At 37.9% G+C, this 16,557-nt stretch overlaps 1 protein-coding gene across 1 annotated transcript in view; it reads right to left on the reverse strand.

The window, feature by feature from the left end:
* Positions 1–16,557, reverse strand: part of GRIK2 (glutamate ionotropic receptor kainate type subunit 2) — a 515,907-nt gene that overhangs the window by 256,997 nt on the left and 242,353 nt on the right. Inside the window, exons 5-6 of the mRNA XM_070953760.1 lie at positions 8,971–9,024; positions 4,948–5,121 (exon numbers count right to left, since the gene is read on the reverse strand). Of these exons, the coding sequence (XP_070809861.1) occupies positions 4,948–5,121; positions 8,971–9,024 (228 nt within the window). The remainder of the gene's footprint in view (positions 1–4,947; positions 5,122–8,970; positions 9,025–16,557) is intronic.

The raw sequence follows: 16,557 nt of genomic DNA on the forward strand, positions 1-16,557 counted from the left end.
CTTAATTTCTGATATTTGGAAAAAACCCACCTTGCCTTTCATCATGCATGAAGACAACAAAGCAGCTATCGAAATATCTAGATCTGACGCCATTGGACAAAGATCCAGGCATATAGATATAAAATTTAAACATGTGAGACAGTTATCTCAGGACGGATTTATTAAAGCAGTGCATTGTGAAACATCCGAACAATTGGCTGATATATTAACTAAACCTTTGCCATCTAAACAACATAAATACCTGACTTCTAAGTTATATGTTTTGTATTGTTCTGAATCTGAATGTAACTGGTGTAGCATATCGAATCGGCATTTAGAGGGGGATTTGTCACAAGTAAATGCCTTATTCTCCATTATGTAAATAGTACATGAACGGGATATCAGGGGTTAATTTATTCTCCACTTCTTAATGTATTCATACTTCACCACTCCCATATTCAGCTCCACCCATTGTACATATATAAGGAGCTGCACACATCCATTCCTTGCTTCTATCTGTGAATATTCAGTGTATATAGAATGCCTCATGTAAATAAAGAGAGATATATTTGAACTCTTAATTCTTAAATGATTTATTGAGTCTGATCCTGAAAATTTAGTAACAGGCTAATTAATCTCTAAGGCATGCTGTGAGGTAGACTGGAAAACATTTTGTGTATTACTACAATAGTTTGTGGAACAAAGACATGAAGAGTATTTAAGAAATTAAATTCAACCAAGATTTCAATACTCAAGAGCAGAATTATAACAGGATCTCTCACAAGTGTAACAATGGTGGCTTTTTTTCTTTTTTACTTATATGCAACCATGCAAAGAATTCACTCTAGACAGGAGTACTTTTTTTGTAATGGAAAATGTTTAAATGTTAGGCTGCTTATAGAAATATGTAAGAAGCTACTATTTTTTTTACACCTATTAACAATTATATGGCAAACAGGTTTTCTAAACCAAATAAAGTCAGGGATTAATTAATAAATCAGTACATTTTTTCAGTCAAAAGTGTATGAACTGAAAGGTCAAACGTTTTTTCTTCTTTCTAACATTAAACATAAAGTATTAGTAACAATATTTGTGACATACCTTTGTTGACCAATTCTCAAACTACAGTGTTCATAAACATGGCCCAAATCTGAACCAGTTCATTAGAAAGCTTTCCTTTCCAGTGCAAAATCAATTCATGTAGCTAGAATATCTCAGACAAAGATTTTAAAATGTCATTGTACTAAAATCAAATAGCAAGATCCTCCTAACAGAAAAGCAACTGAACTCAAGAGATTTATCTCTCCACATTTAAACAAAGTAAGAGGAATTCTTTGGTATTCTCTCTCTTCCCTCAGTCCTAGAAAGAACAAATCTCTGTACCTGCAATGCTCAGTCTACTAAGGAATACCATATTTCTCCGAAAATAAGATCCTGTCTTATATTTTTTTTGAACCCTGAAATAAGAGCTTGGCCTTATTTTCGGGGAGGTCTTATTATTTTGGGGCACATGGAGCAAGATGGGGCTCCTCTTGCCGTCTTACCTTTCCAGCTTTGCATTTAAATATTTTCAGGGAGGGCTTATTTTAGGGTGAAGGTTTATTTTAGCGCATGCGCTCAAAAGCCCGATTGGGCTTATTATCAGGGGATGTCTTATTTTTGGGGAAACAGGGTACATTAAAGTAATTTTCTCAAGGAACTTGATGTGTAATGCTGTTCCATTCAGAAAGACTCTATGTTTTCTATAAGCCCTTTTAATGTTTATGAGACATTCACTTGTCTCATAAACTTTTATTTCTCTTCACTGAGACACTCCATCCAAAAGAATTAAGGTATCACTAAGCTCTTTATGACATGAAATTATCCTCATTTATAAAATCATCCTCTCTGTTTTGAAAGCATGCTTTATATTTATAAATTGGTTCAAGTGGTAAAGCTTCAGATATGAAGTCTTAAAGACCCAATTTTTCCATCAAATCTGGGATCCTGATGTTGTGTGTGAGCCATTAACAGACTGTATTGTCTGCAATGATTGTTAGTGATACTGTGGTCATTTAGCTACTATTTCTGTTATTTATAATTTTGTTTATTGTTTTTATTTCATTTTTCTTAGCTGCCAAGAGTCATGTACTTGAGACGGTTGTCTATATAAATTTAATAAATGAAAGATTCCTTCCTTCTACTAAGTCTCATATTCTTTTATACTGCGAAGGGTAATCTTTGACCCAAAGACCACATGTGAACATCAAAGTGCTATGTTGTATGTCTCCTAAGCATCTTTGGATCACACCAAAAATCAGAATGGCATGCTTAAATCATCCATCCATCTATCCATCCATCCATCCATCCATCCATCCATTCAAAGCACTTAAGATGGCAATTAAACAAGTTTAATTTTGGTCTTAGAGGGCACTTAAACTTTGAGTTAATATTCATCTAACTCCTTCCTCCAGAGAGAAAAGAACAGGCCAGGAGCTTCCAACTAAGTAAAAAAAAAAATCTTTATCCCTCTTTATAATTCTAATCTCCAATGATGGGTATAGACAAATGGCATATGTCTCTCTCTTTTTTCTATCCTATCCATTCTCTTCTATCACTATCAGATTTTATTCAATCATTCATTCATTCATTCATTCATTCATTCATTCATTCATTTACAGGTTTAATATATTTATGGACTATTTCCTCTCTTGAAACATCACACATGGACTCTGTCCCACCAAGTACTAAGACCAATTTTCTTCTTACATCCAAAATACAACTGGAGAAGTGTTCCTCATACAAGAGCAACCTACAGCTGTGCTTAAGAATGAATGCACTATATGAAACAAGCCTCCAACAATTGTAATATTCTCGCCACTGCAAAAATAAGCTTTCTCTAGCTAAGAGAAAGACATAAGAAGACTTCCTTAAAAAGTTTTGCCTTACACCAATGGCACCCTACTTGAGTACAAAACGCAAAACATTCATTATTTTGTGGCTGAATAGACAGGCTCCAATGATAGCTTCTAGGAACCAATTAAAGGGGTTAACTGAGCCATGAGACTCCATAAATGAATCCAATTCCTTTTTTCTTTATTTCCAACCAAAGCTCTGACATAAAGCCAAGAGAGAAATGCATAAGCTCTGCGAACTTATATAGTGACAAATGACTGTATTACCACTACCAATAATGGGTCTTTCTTTTCCAGACACAGGGAAGTTCAATGAGATTCCTATTGTCTTGTAACATTATGAAAAAAGAGAACATGAGATGTCTCAGCAATATCAGCACAGTGTAGTTTTTTTAAAAAAATGGAAACGGTCCAGTATTAGCAACAACTCTTTATTTTGTAAGCAAATTCTGACAGCTCCTTGGCTCTTTTTGCAAACACAAATGTTTAATTATAAAAATCTCAGCACAAAAATAAAAGGATACAGTCAAGTTTGTAGTGGCTGAAATACTCAAAAAGAGGACATGGTGTTGATCAGGATTCTGATAATTATGACAATTGGTCAAAAGGTTAAAATGACAGAATTAAAATTCAGGCATTAACTGGCCTTTAGGGTTGTGGAAAGTGCCATAAGAAACAACAAGCCTGTGGGTTAAACATACAGAATGATCGAAACCACAGAAGGTACATTAATATTTTTATAATTTTTATACCCATGATGGTGAACCTATGGTAGTTGTGCCACAAGTGGCACATGGAACCCTCTCTGTGGGCCCAGTTCAGCTCCACCCTGCATGCACACATGCCTCCCGCTGGCCAGATGATTTTCGGGTCTCTGCTGTGCATGTGGGGGGGAGTGCTGGGTGTGTGTGGTGGGCCCCCCAAAGCCTGCAGCCTCCTGGGATCAAAAACTGCAAACCCCCCCTCCCACGGCCTGTTTTTGGTTCCAGGAGGCTGCAGGGAGGCCTACTAGGCCCAAAACGGGAAAGGAGGGGGTCGTGCACATTTACGGGAGGTGGGGCACGGGGGGCGTAAATGCATTGCATTATGGGTTCAGGCAGTTTCGGCACATGACAACAAAAAGGTTAGCCATCATTGTTCTATACCTTATCTACTGCATTCTGACTTCCTCTTATGTAACTAAATAAAAATAAGAAATCTATATAGACTTGCTTCAAACTACATTCAGGGTTCTTTTATGAGATGACACATATTTTTTTCAGCTGAATAAGTTTGTCCATTTATCAAGAGAGATCTGGACTTTGTGTCTTTGTTTTGCACTAAGCCACATCTGATCCCTTCTCCATAATGGATGAAATGCCATCAGTGCATACATGTATATATATAGATGAGGGCATGCTCACTGACTATCTAATTTTAGCATTTAGGCTTCACATCAACTCAGGAATTACAGTATAAATGATGTATTTGGCAACACAGTTTTCTTTCTAGCTGTCCTATAGAGCTGCTACATGCACTGTACTGTTTCTGTGGGCATAGGAATGCATTGATTGGTTTGTTTGTTTGTTTGTTTGTTTGTTTGTTTGTTTGATTGATTGATTGTTTGATTTAGAAAACCTTTATACGTATTTGTTTTATACATAACAATACGTGATTCACATCAAGAATGATGATCATTTGCTAGTCCATCATGGCTGCATAAAACTAGAAAAGGGAAGGCCAGTAGCTTATCAACACAACCTCAAACCAGAAGCATGAATATAGAGATCCTTTTAATATAGTTCATTTTAGCATTAGTGTTAGCATGGGAGCTCCAAACATTCATAATGTATGGCTGGGGTATATGGTTCGGTCAGGTACATAATCTCACCAAGCCGTTCAAGTCATTTGTTGGAGTATCAATGTGGACAGTTATACTTTACTTTTCAGATCCAGAAACTGAGATAAAATCCAGAACTGAGACATAAAGGACAACCTCTATCTTAGTGAAGAGTTAGACAATCCAAGATACACAAGAGGAAAATATGAAATCATATCAAATATTTGACAAATGTAGGTTAATTGGTGTTCATACCGTCATAAATCCATCCAGCAAACCTGAATCGGGTTTTGGAGGAGCTTGCAACCGTTCCATGGACCATTTTTCAATTATGGACACCACCTGGGTATTTTCTGTATTTAGAATCCTGAAACCAGTCATGTTTACTCCACTATACCGATAAGGTTCCACATCAAGAGCAAAGAGGTCCTAAAGAAAAGGAGAAAATATTTGTAAATACTTTCATCCATACATAATCTCTCCATTTCCAAACATTTTTCTCCTTTCATGTGTAACAATGGTAACAAAACAATACATCTAACCATTTGTGTACTTTCTGAAGGGTTTGACAACCATATGCGATACCAATACAGCTGTGAATTAAATTATTTTATAATACTGCCCAATGAAAATCACAAATGTGTGATGCTTGTAGGATGTTTCCAAGTGTGCACTAAGTCATAACAAAACTCCATAGCTATTAACATAAGCATTTATAGATTGTCAAGGAAAGTCATTGAGCCACAACCTTTGCTGTTTGCGGACAATCCATAAGTCTTCATTACCCAAAGATTGTGTAATAATTCTGCTCTAATAAATCTTTTTACAATGTTTTGGTTGTAATGTGTATGTTAGGAAACAAAAGGAAGTTCCTAAGCCAAACAAACTCAAACCTGTAAATGCACATGTTACTTATTTACCCACACAAGCCAATTTTAATTCTTATAAACTTGTGTGCAATCATGATACAAGTATCAAAAGGTGGATTTTATGATGGAACATCTCCATATTTTGTCACTTTGGTGTCATCATTACTAACTTCAGGCTTGTCTGCATTTATAATATTTCTCTTCTGCTCCCCTTAACAATCAGCTTAAGAGAAATAACAGAAAGTTTAGATAGCTTGCTATGCATAATGTGGAAGACAGGAGTAAATATCAACACATCTACCAGAAGTCATATTCAAAACTATGCTATGTTAATCAAACTTGAAATATTAGCACAAGTTCTAAATGCAATTATGGCAGTGTAACCCGCACAAACTACTCTCATGTTCCTGCACTACTGACCCCAAAACATGAAAGCAAACAATCCTGCAGAAAAGTTTTGGCATGATTGAACAGAACCAATACAATGAAAAAAAGAGGAACAAGATAATTTTTTTCCAGAATAAGGATTGCTAAAGAGCTGTTAAGACTAACTACTACAGTTTTCTCTAGTTTCATCGTTTTCTATATTTGTCTTTCAAATCTCCAAGGCAGACTTGGACGACAAGTGGGAAGGGATTCTGATTTTTCAATATTTCCATTTCTTGACCAATTGATAATGTTCAATTTCATGCACTATTTTTCCCATCTAGTGGAGATCTAGGGGTAATTTAGGTCAGTTTTCAATAATCTAATTCTTTCCAGTGCAGTTAAGAATATGACTCCAGAATGTTTATATAAAAAATGGCACATTTGGAGGTGTAAAGCTGGTTTAGCCTGTCCCTAGTATATTAATCGTATTAATTTATTCATTGGGGGAAGAGAAGAAGGCACAATATTAACTAGCCATTCCATCTTCCCTTTTATCATGCCCAGATTTATCTCATATGGAAATACTGTGCTACCTTTTTAATGAGCAGAATTAAGAATTTTCCAACAGCAGCCAAAATTTGTGCCACTGCAGCAACAATCAGAAGTTACTGGACGTGACTGACCTCTAAATATGTTTAGTCTTACTCACAAATAGTTTTTAGTATTGGATATGGATTCTGTATTCTTACCTTACCTTCTATTTTAGGTAAGGAGGAGGAGGAGGAGGACAATATGATAATGGGCACTTTAATAATTCAAGAATACAAACACAGTTAATGCTTCAAATTAGAATGAGAGGTAATCACATCATTTTTCACAGTTTAATTAAAGCATCAACTTGTTTCTTCTGAGTCTGTACCACATGGTACATTTTATGCAGTGGTGGGATTCAAATAATTTAACAACCAGTTCTCTGCTTGGATGATTTCTTCCAACAACCAGTTTGCCAAACTGCTCAGAAAGTTAACAACCAGTTCTCCCAAAGTGGTGCGAACTGGCTGAATCCCACCACTGATTTTATGTTACAGTCATTATTAAGCTGCACTTTCCTTCCTATTTTAAGGCAGACTAGTTTGGGCAAACAATCATTTATTCAGGGCAATATGCTGATTATGTAAACTGCTTAGAGAGGGCTGTAAAGCACTATGAAGTGGTATATAAGTCTAAGTAATATTGCTATTAAACGTTGAGATTTCTATAAGGGGCTCCACTTGTTATAATGGACCTGGTCACCTATAGAGCAATTCAATTTACATCAACTACACTATGTGATAAGGAGATAGTAAGAGTGAAAATGTAGTTTTAAAAATGTCCTCCTTTTCCATAGAAAACTAATAGAATGATTCATATGGCATAAGCAAAAGAATTGCATGACATTAATGGCAATGGCAAAAATCCCTGTAATTTAGGTTTGTTGAACATGGGCCAGGTGCAAAGCTACTTGCAATAATGACTCAAACCCCCTTTTCTTTAAACCTGGGTTGCTTCCAAGCCATCTTGGACAATTGCATAAGTAATTATGCAATTTGAACACATTTCTGTTTACTCAAAACTATAATAAATATGCACAACAGTTCAGAGAGAATTAATGAGGTATTACATTAGACTCCAAATCAATCATGAGAAAGTACACTTCCAAATAGTGCAGCTAAACAGTGTGACTGGAAAATTTATTGGACAAGACTTTTACTGTGTCAGGTAAGAAGTAATTAATAAAGCAGAGGAGCCAAAAGTGATACAAGTTACATGGCTCCATTGAGCAAAATATCTATCTTCTGGCTGGCATATCCCAAATTACCTTAGTTGTCAACTTCTGAAGTTCTTCCAAGAAAAAGAAAAAGAAGGGAAAAAATAAAAGAAAATCCATGACCTCCCGCTAACTTTACTTTCTTTCAAGACTAATAAGCAAATGGGACTATTTAATTAGGCCAGAAGATTGAGTGCTAGATATAGAACTTTTTGTGCCTTACTAATTGTATTATTTCTTCCATGGAGCTTGTTTACTCATTATGCTGTTTCCTTGCTCTTTTGCCAAAGAAGCTTACTTCTCCCATTTAGGCAGGCCCAGAACTGCATTAAATATAATTCCCTCAGCCTGATTGCTGGCTACAAAGCTTCTAAGAATGGAGTGGTGCAAGACGTGATAGGTATGCTTTGGTATGCTTGTGTTATCCTTGTTTTATGAGCTTCACTGGTTCTGGTTTCCTTCCAGGTAGATTCAGGGGTGGGCTGCTGGAGGTTCGCAGTGGTTTGGGAGAACCGCTAGCTAAGATTCTGTGCAGTTTGGAGAACCCCACAAATCCCACTCCTGGCTGGCCCTTCCCCTCCCAGGAGTCCCCCATGGCCTGTTTTGGATGCAGGTAAGTGCAGGGCATGTGCGGAGGCTCGGGAAGGGTGAAAAATGGGCCTACCAGAAGTTCGGGAAGGCCAGAAACTGGCCCATTTCCGGCCTCCAGAGGGCCTCCAGGGCCTGGGGAGACCATTTTCGCCCCCCCAACCGGAGGCTGGAGGAAAGCCTCCAGAGCCCGGGGAAGGCAAAAACATCCCTCCCCCATGGTGCAGGAGGCCAACTAGGCCACACCCACCCAGCAACTGGGCAGAGAACACTTGCTAAAGGGTTCAAGGGTAGATTCAAGGCCCTAGTTATGCCCTATAAAATCCTATATGGCCTAAAGTTGGTCTCTTGAGGGGTCACCTAACTTCCATAGTGTAGCCTGGCTAATTCAGTCCAACAGAGTTGCTGCAGCTTCCTTTGATCAAGTATGGCCATCTATCAGAACCTGGAAGCATGCCTTCTCTGCTGAAGTGTCTGTCTTCCTGAGATATGAATGGCTTTCACTCCGATGAACTTTGGCCACACCCACCCCAGCCCCCCAAGGTCAAACACAACCCTGATGTGGCCCGCAATGAAATCGAGTTTGATACCCCTGCTTTAGAGTGATGCCTGAGACCATCAGCATATTCTTCTAAAGCTACTTACCAGTGTAGTAAAGATGTAATGATAGTATTCTGTCATCATTCCCATTGCTAAACCCTGTAAAGAAAAAAATCAGTATATACATTAACTTTTTAAGAAGTTAGGTAACACCGCTTCATTATTTCTGCAGTTATTCTTATTGCTGTTTTTAATCACACCTATGAGAACAATGGAAAGTTCCCATAAGATGAAGATGTGCATAAAAATATAGGGCTAGAATTATACTAAAATTAGGCCAAGCAAATCATTCTTAAGCAGTTAGAGCAGATAACTGGCTATTAAAAGAATTAATGAAACGAAACTGTAGATAGAAGGGTTACTATTAGACTGTTTAGTGTTGCAAATATGAAAGAAACAGATTATTATTGTTGTGGTTGCCAACCAAACAAATCTAATGGAAGATGTGGCATTAATTTCATTTATTCTATGGATTTTCATTATATAATGAATACCCACTGAAGAAACATAAATTAAAAACAATTGAGTCAAAGAAGCTAAAATTGAAGTGCTGGCAATTAAATCTAAATCCCCCTCTACAAAAAGGAAGACATGCATCAAATATTAGCCCTGAACCAACATGTATTTAAGGTGATGTCTGGTATGAATATCATAGTATATAAATTCTAATGCAAGTTGTATAATTCAAAAAATACTAACCATTAAATAAATGTTGTTGTTTTTTCTACCTCCTGAACCTGAACCAAATTTAACTTCCCATTTGAGGCTTTTCTTAATCACCTCTTTGTTCAATAAATAAGAATTCCACTCTCCTGATGATATTGTCATTACACTGAATTGATTAAATAACTCCAAAGAAGTATTTTAAACTAAGCAAAAATCTGCCTAAACTAGCAACCAGTTAGAGGTGCAAACAGTGGACCTGATGCACCTCCAATAATTGGAGATGACATCTTAGTGGAGATTAATAACTGAGCAGTGAACTTGAACTTGCAGAATTTAATTAAATAAAGGACAAGCCACAAGATCACCCACATGCGCTCTGGAAAGCTAGTCCTCACAGGAAGCCTATAGGATCCAAAGGGAATTTATGTGTAAACTGTGGATGAAGCACCAGGACCCAAGGAAGAAGCAACAAGCTTTCAGCCACATGCAGAATCTGCATTAAGGATAATGAATCTGAGCCAAACCCCATTTTCTAAAACACATTTCAGTATAAATATTCTGTAGCTAAAAGAGATCTTCTGAACTTCAGTCCATCAAATGCTCCGGGAAAAGTCAAGTTTGCAGTCTGATAATGATTTAAACTAGATGATATATAATTGCAATTACATACACAAGGAGCAATAAATACTTATTTTCAAGGGCTACTTTATTATTTTTACATATTTTTGTTGGCTTATTTTGCATATAGGTACCTTGAAAACCCTTGCTTGTCAAAAAAGAAAAAAGAAAAAACGAAAGATAATTCAGCAGTGAAAAACCTTTTATATGTACAAAGGAGGACGGCTATAAAACAAGGGCCCCAGTCAGCTCTAATTCTTATAAAGCACCCATTTGTTTTTGCTGACATGAGAACTATCAAAAGCTACATTTGTTGTTCACTTACAGCATATTGGTACATTATAAATAATGCAGCTTGGCTGATGGACTAACTTATTGTTCTGGTTGCTTGGTTGCCATTTTGGAACCAAATGTTTTAACGCAGGAGAAAAATTAACCCATAGTCAGCAATTTCAGCTTTATTTTTTAGGCCATGAAACTTGGGTCTAACTTTTTCTTGGGGAGTAAAAAACAGTTTTCATCCTTACAAGGAACATTGATCATGCAGAGACTCTTATCATAGGCCCCATTTTTCTGCCATGAAAGAAAGCCTCTTTTGCGTCTCCCCAGAAAAGTTGTCTCATAGACAAGATGGGTGGTACAAAAATCTAATAAATCAAATAAAAAGTTTAGAAACAAAGCTGGTATCTTGAACATAAGGGAGACTGCTATAATCATACTCGAGCAGCTGAACTGTGGTTCTCAGCAATATAAATGTTGTCTGAAGTGGTGAAATCCAATTCTTTTTACTACTGGTTCTATGAGTGTGGCATGGTGGGCATGGCAGGGGAAGGATACTGCAAAATCTCCATTCCCATCCCACTCCAGGGGAAGGATACTACAAAATCTCCATTCCCTCCCCACTCCTGGGGGAAGGATATTGCAAAATCTCCATTCCCACCCCACTCTGGGGCCAGCCAGAAGTGGTATTTGCCAGTTCTCCAAGCTACTCAAAATTTCAACTACCAGTTCTCTGAACTGCTCATAATTTCTGCTACCGGTTCTCCAGAACCTATCAGAACCTGTTGGATTTCACCCCTGATTGTCTGCCTCTCTGGTTAGAAAAATTAGAAATCTATACGAGGGGGGTCCAACTTTGGCAACTTTAAGCCTGGCGGACTTCAACTGCTAGAAATCCCCAGCCAGCTTTGCTTTGCTGGCTGGGGAATTCTGGGAGTTTATTTTATTTATTTATTTTATTTATATTTAAATTTCTATACCGCCCTTCTCCCGAAGGACTCAGGGCGGTATACAGCCAAGATAAAACCCACAAATATAAAAGTTAAAGGCAAATTAAAAGTATTAAATAATTTGGCCGAACCTAAAATAACATAAAACAACCCATTAAAATTACATTTAGGCCAGTCTTGCCTGCTGAAACAAAACCGTTTTGAGGGCACGGCGGAAGGTGCGAAGGTCGGGAATCCTACAAATCTCCAGGGGCAGCTCATTCCATAGGGCACGTGCCCCCACAGAGAAGGCTCTCCCCCTGGTGGTCACCAGTCGACACTGTTTGACCGATGGCACCCCGAGGAGTCCTTCTCTGTGGGAGCGTACTGATCGATGGGAGGCTATTGGTGGCAGAAGGTGTAAATACCCAGGTCCTAAGCCATGGAGCGCTTTAAAGGTGGCAACCAACACCTTGAATCGCACCCAGGATTTAGTTTAAATCTGCCAGGCTTAAAGTTGCCAAGGTTGGAGACCCCAATCTGTACCAAAGCACCCTCAAAATTTAGCATTGTCATAAACAACCTGAGATAATGTTCATTTTGCAAACTTGTGGAACAGGGTGCTGTAGAACACGACACTATATCTGCGCATGGAAATCTCTAAGATTCTGGCTGCTGACTTTTAACAGCTCATGATCTATCCTGCTTATTTAAAGTTGGATTTCCACAGCTTTCCTTTTACAGTGGCTGCATTTGTACAACCTGTCTGACTAAAACATGGTTTATTAACTTTGAAATGCACCATATGCTGCAAGTTTAGGGCACTTGCAGACAAACAGCCTTTCCACTTTGCAGCCCTTAGAATGTCACTTCAAACACATCACCAATCCATCTGAGATTTTCTAGAACTCCACTATTTGCTACCTAAGCCTATCTAGAGAATCCATAGGGCTCATAGAGATCAAGAGCCCAACAGCAATCTCGGAATTGTTGGCCAATCAAGACTCAACAGTTACAGTTATACCTGCTCTTTCCCCCTTCTTATAAAGCTAAAACATTTAGCCATCCCTTGCAGAGATTTCTTTGCTTGTCATGGTTGGCATGCCAGCATTTTGACTCATTTAGCCATTCATGCCAGCAAACCACTGTGGCACAGTTATCAAACCTGGGAGACAAGATGATGAGTTGGATTTTTTGTAAGAGAATCCTAAAACAGAACTTAACATACAAAGAAGGAATTGTTCACAACTTTTAAAATGGAAATCTCACAGAAATAGTTACAGTAAATATCTTATAAATGCAAGCTTCCAGCTCTGATATCATTTGCTTATTGGGCTCTAGTATAGTATTTATTATTATTATTATTTATTAATTAATTCAATTTGTATGCCGCCCTCTCTGAAGACTCAGGGCGGCTCACAATGCATTTAAAATCATTATAAAAAACATTTAAAAATTAAAAATATTAAAAACATTAAAACTCATTCACACCATTCATGGCCGGATCTCGCCAGATCGCAAGAGCAAGATCAACCACCCCAGGCCTGCCGGAAAAGCCAGGTCTTCACCGCTTTTTGGAAGGCCAATAGGGTGGGGATGGTCCAGACCTCAGGAGGTAACTGGTTCCAGAGAGCTGGGGCAGCCACAGAGAAGGCCCTCCCCCACGGGCCCGCCAGCCGGATTGTTTAGCTGACGGGACCCAGAGGAGACCAACTCTGTGGGATCTTACCGGTCGTTGGGAGTTATGCGGTAGAAGGCGTCTCGAAGATACCCTGGCCTTGAGCCATGTAGGGCTTTAAAGGTAATAACCAACACCTTGAATTGTGACCGGAGACCAATAGGGAGCCAGTGCAGCTTGCAGAGAATTAGTGTAATGTGGGTGTACCTAGGTGCACCCATGACAGCTCACGCAGCTACGTTCTGGACCAACTGAGGTCTCCAAACACTTTTCAAGGGTAGCCCCATGTAGAGCGCATTGCAATAATCTAACCGTGAGGTGACAAGGGCATGAGTGACCATGAGGAGAGCCTCCCGATCCAAGTAGGGTCGCAATTGGTGAACCAGGCGAACCTGTGCAAAGGTCCCCCTAGCTACAGCTGTCAGATGTTGTTCTAATCTTAGCTGTGAGTCTAGGAGGACACCCAAATTGCAAACCCGTTCTGAGGGGGACAATTTCTCCCCCCACAGAGCCAAGGATGGACAATCAAGATAGTCTTTAAGAGGCAATACCCACAGTCACTCGGTCTTGTCTGGCTTAAGTCTGAGCCTGTTGACTCCCATCCAGACCCTCACAGCCTCCAAGCACCGGCACATCACATCCACCGCATCACTGAATTGACATGGGGTAGAGATATACAGCTGGGTATCATCAGCATATTGCTGATAGCTCACCCCGTATTGTCGGATGATCTCATAGTATAGTATAGTATAGTATAGTATAGTATAGTATAGTATAGTATAGTATAGTATAGTATTAGTATTAGTATTAGTATTAGTATTAGTATTAGTATTAGTATTAGTATTAGTATTAGTATTAGTATTAGTATTAGTATTAGTATAGTATACTAAACTATAACTGCATTTTTAAGTCATCCCCTTAATTTATGATTCATTGTATTACGTGAACCCCAGTAATCAGGCTAAGCCAATAAAATCTTTTAGTTAAACATAGTTTGTGTTATACAAACAAAGTTTGTTTCAGTAAGCCTCAAATTTGGGGTTACAGTCTTTCAAAATCTATTTTTTTTACTAGTTTTACAAATGGAATCACATGCAAAATACAGGATCAGGCCAGATATATGTTTCTAAGCATGCAACTCCAACCAAAACTTTGTTTTTAATATCAGTCCATTCCATACATTCCTGATTATTTTTGCTTTGTTCATTTAGCAACCTGGTTTAGAGAGAAGGTGGAAGGAGAGAGGTAATGAAGAGTTGACACTCCATTTCCATGTACTACTATTCCACATTTATTTATGTGGAGATTTATGAAAAGATCCCCATCTATCTTCTATTCACTGTTGTCAAATTGGATCAAAGTTCATCAAGAACATGATATAGCCTTGAATAGGTTAAATAATCTGGCACCATTTCTGAATGCAGGATTTAGAAAATGTTGTTATTTGTTTGTATAAGTGTATATACTCACTCAGTTTCTAAGATACCATGCAATTTATGAATTAAAAATAGCATACTAAATGAACCAAGAGTGCTGGTTCATTGCTTAGACTAATTATTAATCATCAGTTGTTTTTTTTAATTGGGATTTTGTAACACGGTCATAGCAATTTCTTTTCTTTTGAAATAATTATCCCTCTTATCCACACTAGTCTTTCTAATACAAGTAGTCCTCGACTTACAAGTGACTTATAGTGACTGTTCAAAGTTACAATGGCACTGAAAAAGGGACTTATGACTGTTTTTCACTCTTACGACCATTGCAACATCCCCAAGGTCACATGATCAAAATTCAGTTGCTTGGCAACTGACTCATATTTATGATGTTTGCATTGTCCTATGGTCATGTGATCCCTTTTTGTGACCTCCTAACAAGAAAAGTCAATGGGGAAGCTAGATTCACTTAACAATCATGTTAATAACTTAATAACTGCAGGGATTCACTTAACAAATGGGACACAAAAGGCTGGTAAAATTGGACAAAGCTCACTTAACAAATGTCTCACTTAGTAACATAAATCTTAGACTCAATTGTGGTCATAAGCACTGGACTACCTGAACTTTGAGAGACTACTGAATTTTCACTGAAAACTGAAATTAAAATGCAATGTTTTATGTAAATCAAAATACATCTGAACAGATAATAATATAGACCTATCCATGGTATCAGTTTCTATTTTTCAGTTCCTCTGAACCAAATTGAAAGCCACTTGTGTTCTCTTCACTTCTGGGGATTTGAAATGCTGAGAACTGGGAATAAAAATCACTGCCTTGTTTTGAGCTGCCAGAAATCCTAGAATAACAAAAAACAAAAACAAAAAAACCCTTATTCCCACCATAAATCAGAGAAGGAATTATAAATACCATGGATGTGGGGTTCATTTCTTGATGAAAAAAAAAAAAGAGGAAACTGACAGAGATTAACTAATTTCACTCTTAGCCATTTTGTTATGAAGAAAAAATGCAAAATTTTCAAGCCAGAATTTCCCTTACAGGATCTGCTAAGGGAGATGAGTTCAGGCACACCGAACAGATAACACAAAATCTTTCCAAAGAAGAAATTTGTGCTACCACAGAAATTCCACAGAATTACAACATTTCTTGATGAAATCCATTTACAACAGTTCCTCTTGTACTGCGTATGAACTTTAAGTAAATCAGTTCAACTGCCAGAGAGCTGCTACGGCATGTGATCACAGAGGCGAGAAGGTCACTGTGAAGTAGGACCTGTGAAGGTTCCCTTTTGGGATGCAAAATAGATCACTCATCTCAGCACAGAAGAAATTGAATGACAGTACTTGAGATAATATGTAAAATTAAATAATCACAGCACATTAATAATTGGAAATGAAAAGGGCAGACTTGTACCTTGAAGTAAATCAGCCAGCTTCTTAAGAATATTTATGGTTAGTGGATAATCTATTTTCTTTGCATATTAAGCTTGGAAAATCAAGGACTAGTTCAAGAATTGAATTTTCTGTATTTTCTATTAATTTGCCTGTATCAAGAGCCTTCTTCAATTGTTCTTTAAAAAATTGTTGAAAATATGGTCATATCCTGACGCTCTATCTGGATTTTCCTGCTTTCCCTCATCTCTCTTCATATTCACATGGGAGATCTAAGGAAGAACTGAAAATCACATTTGATTGACATTGATTTTAACTCTTTTTTTACAGTCTGGAACTCTGGGGCACACTATTTACCAGTTCAGCTAACTTCACACCTCCTCCTAAAGACTGCTGCGCCACCAGGAGCCCTGGTGGCGCAGCAGACTAAAGCACTAAAGCACTGTTATTAACACCAGCTGCCTGCAATTACTGCAAATTCAAATCTCACCAGAGATTGACTCAGCCTTCTATCCTTTCTAAGGTAGGTAAAATGAGGACCCGGATTGTGGGGGCAATAAGCTGATTTTGTATAAATATACAAAAGTATGAAGGCTATTGCTTAATGCATTGTAAGC

Source organism: Pituophis catenifer, unplaced genomic scaffold, assembly GCF_029215685.1.
Source record: "Pituophis catenifer annectens isolate HBS135680 unplaced genomic scaffold, rPitCat1.0.hap2 SCAF_1, whole genome shotgun sequence".
NCBI classification, from domain to species: Eukaryota; Metazoa; Chordata; class Lepidosauria; order Squamata; family Colubridae; genus Pituophis; species Pituophis catenifer.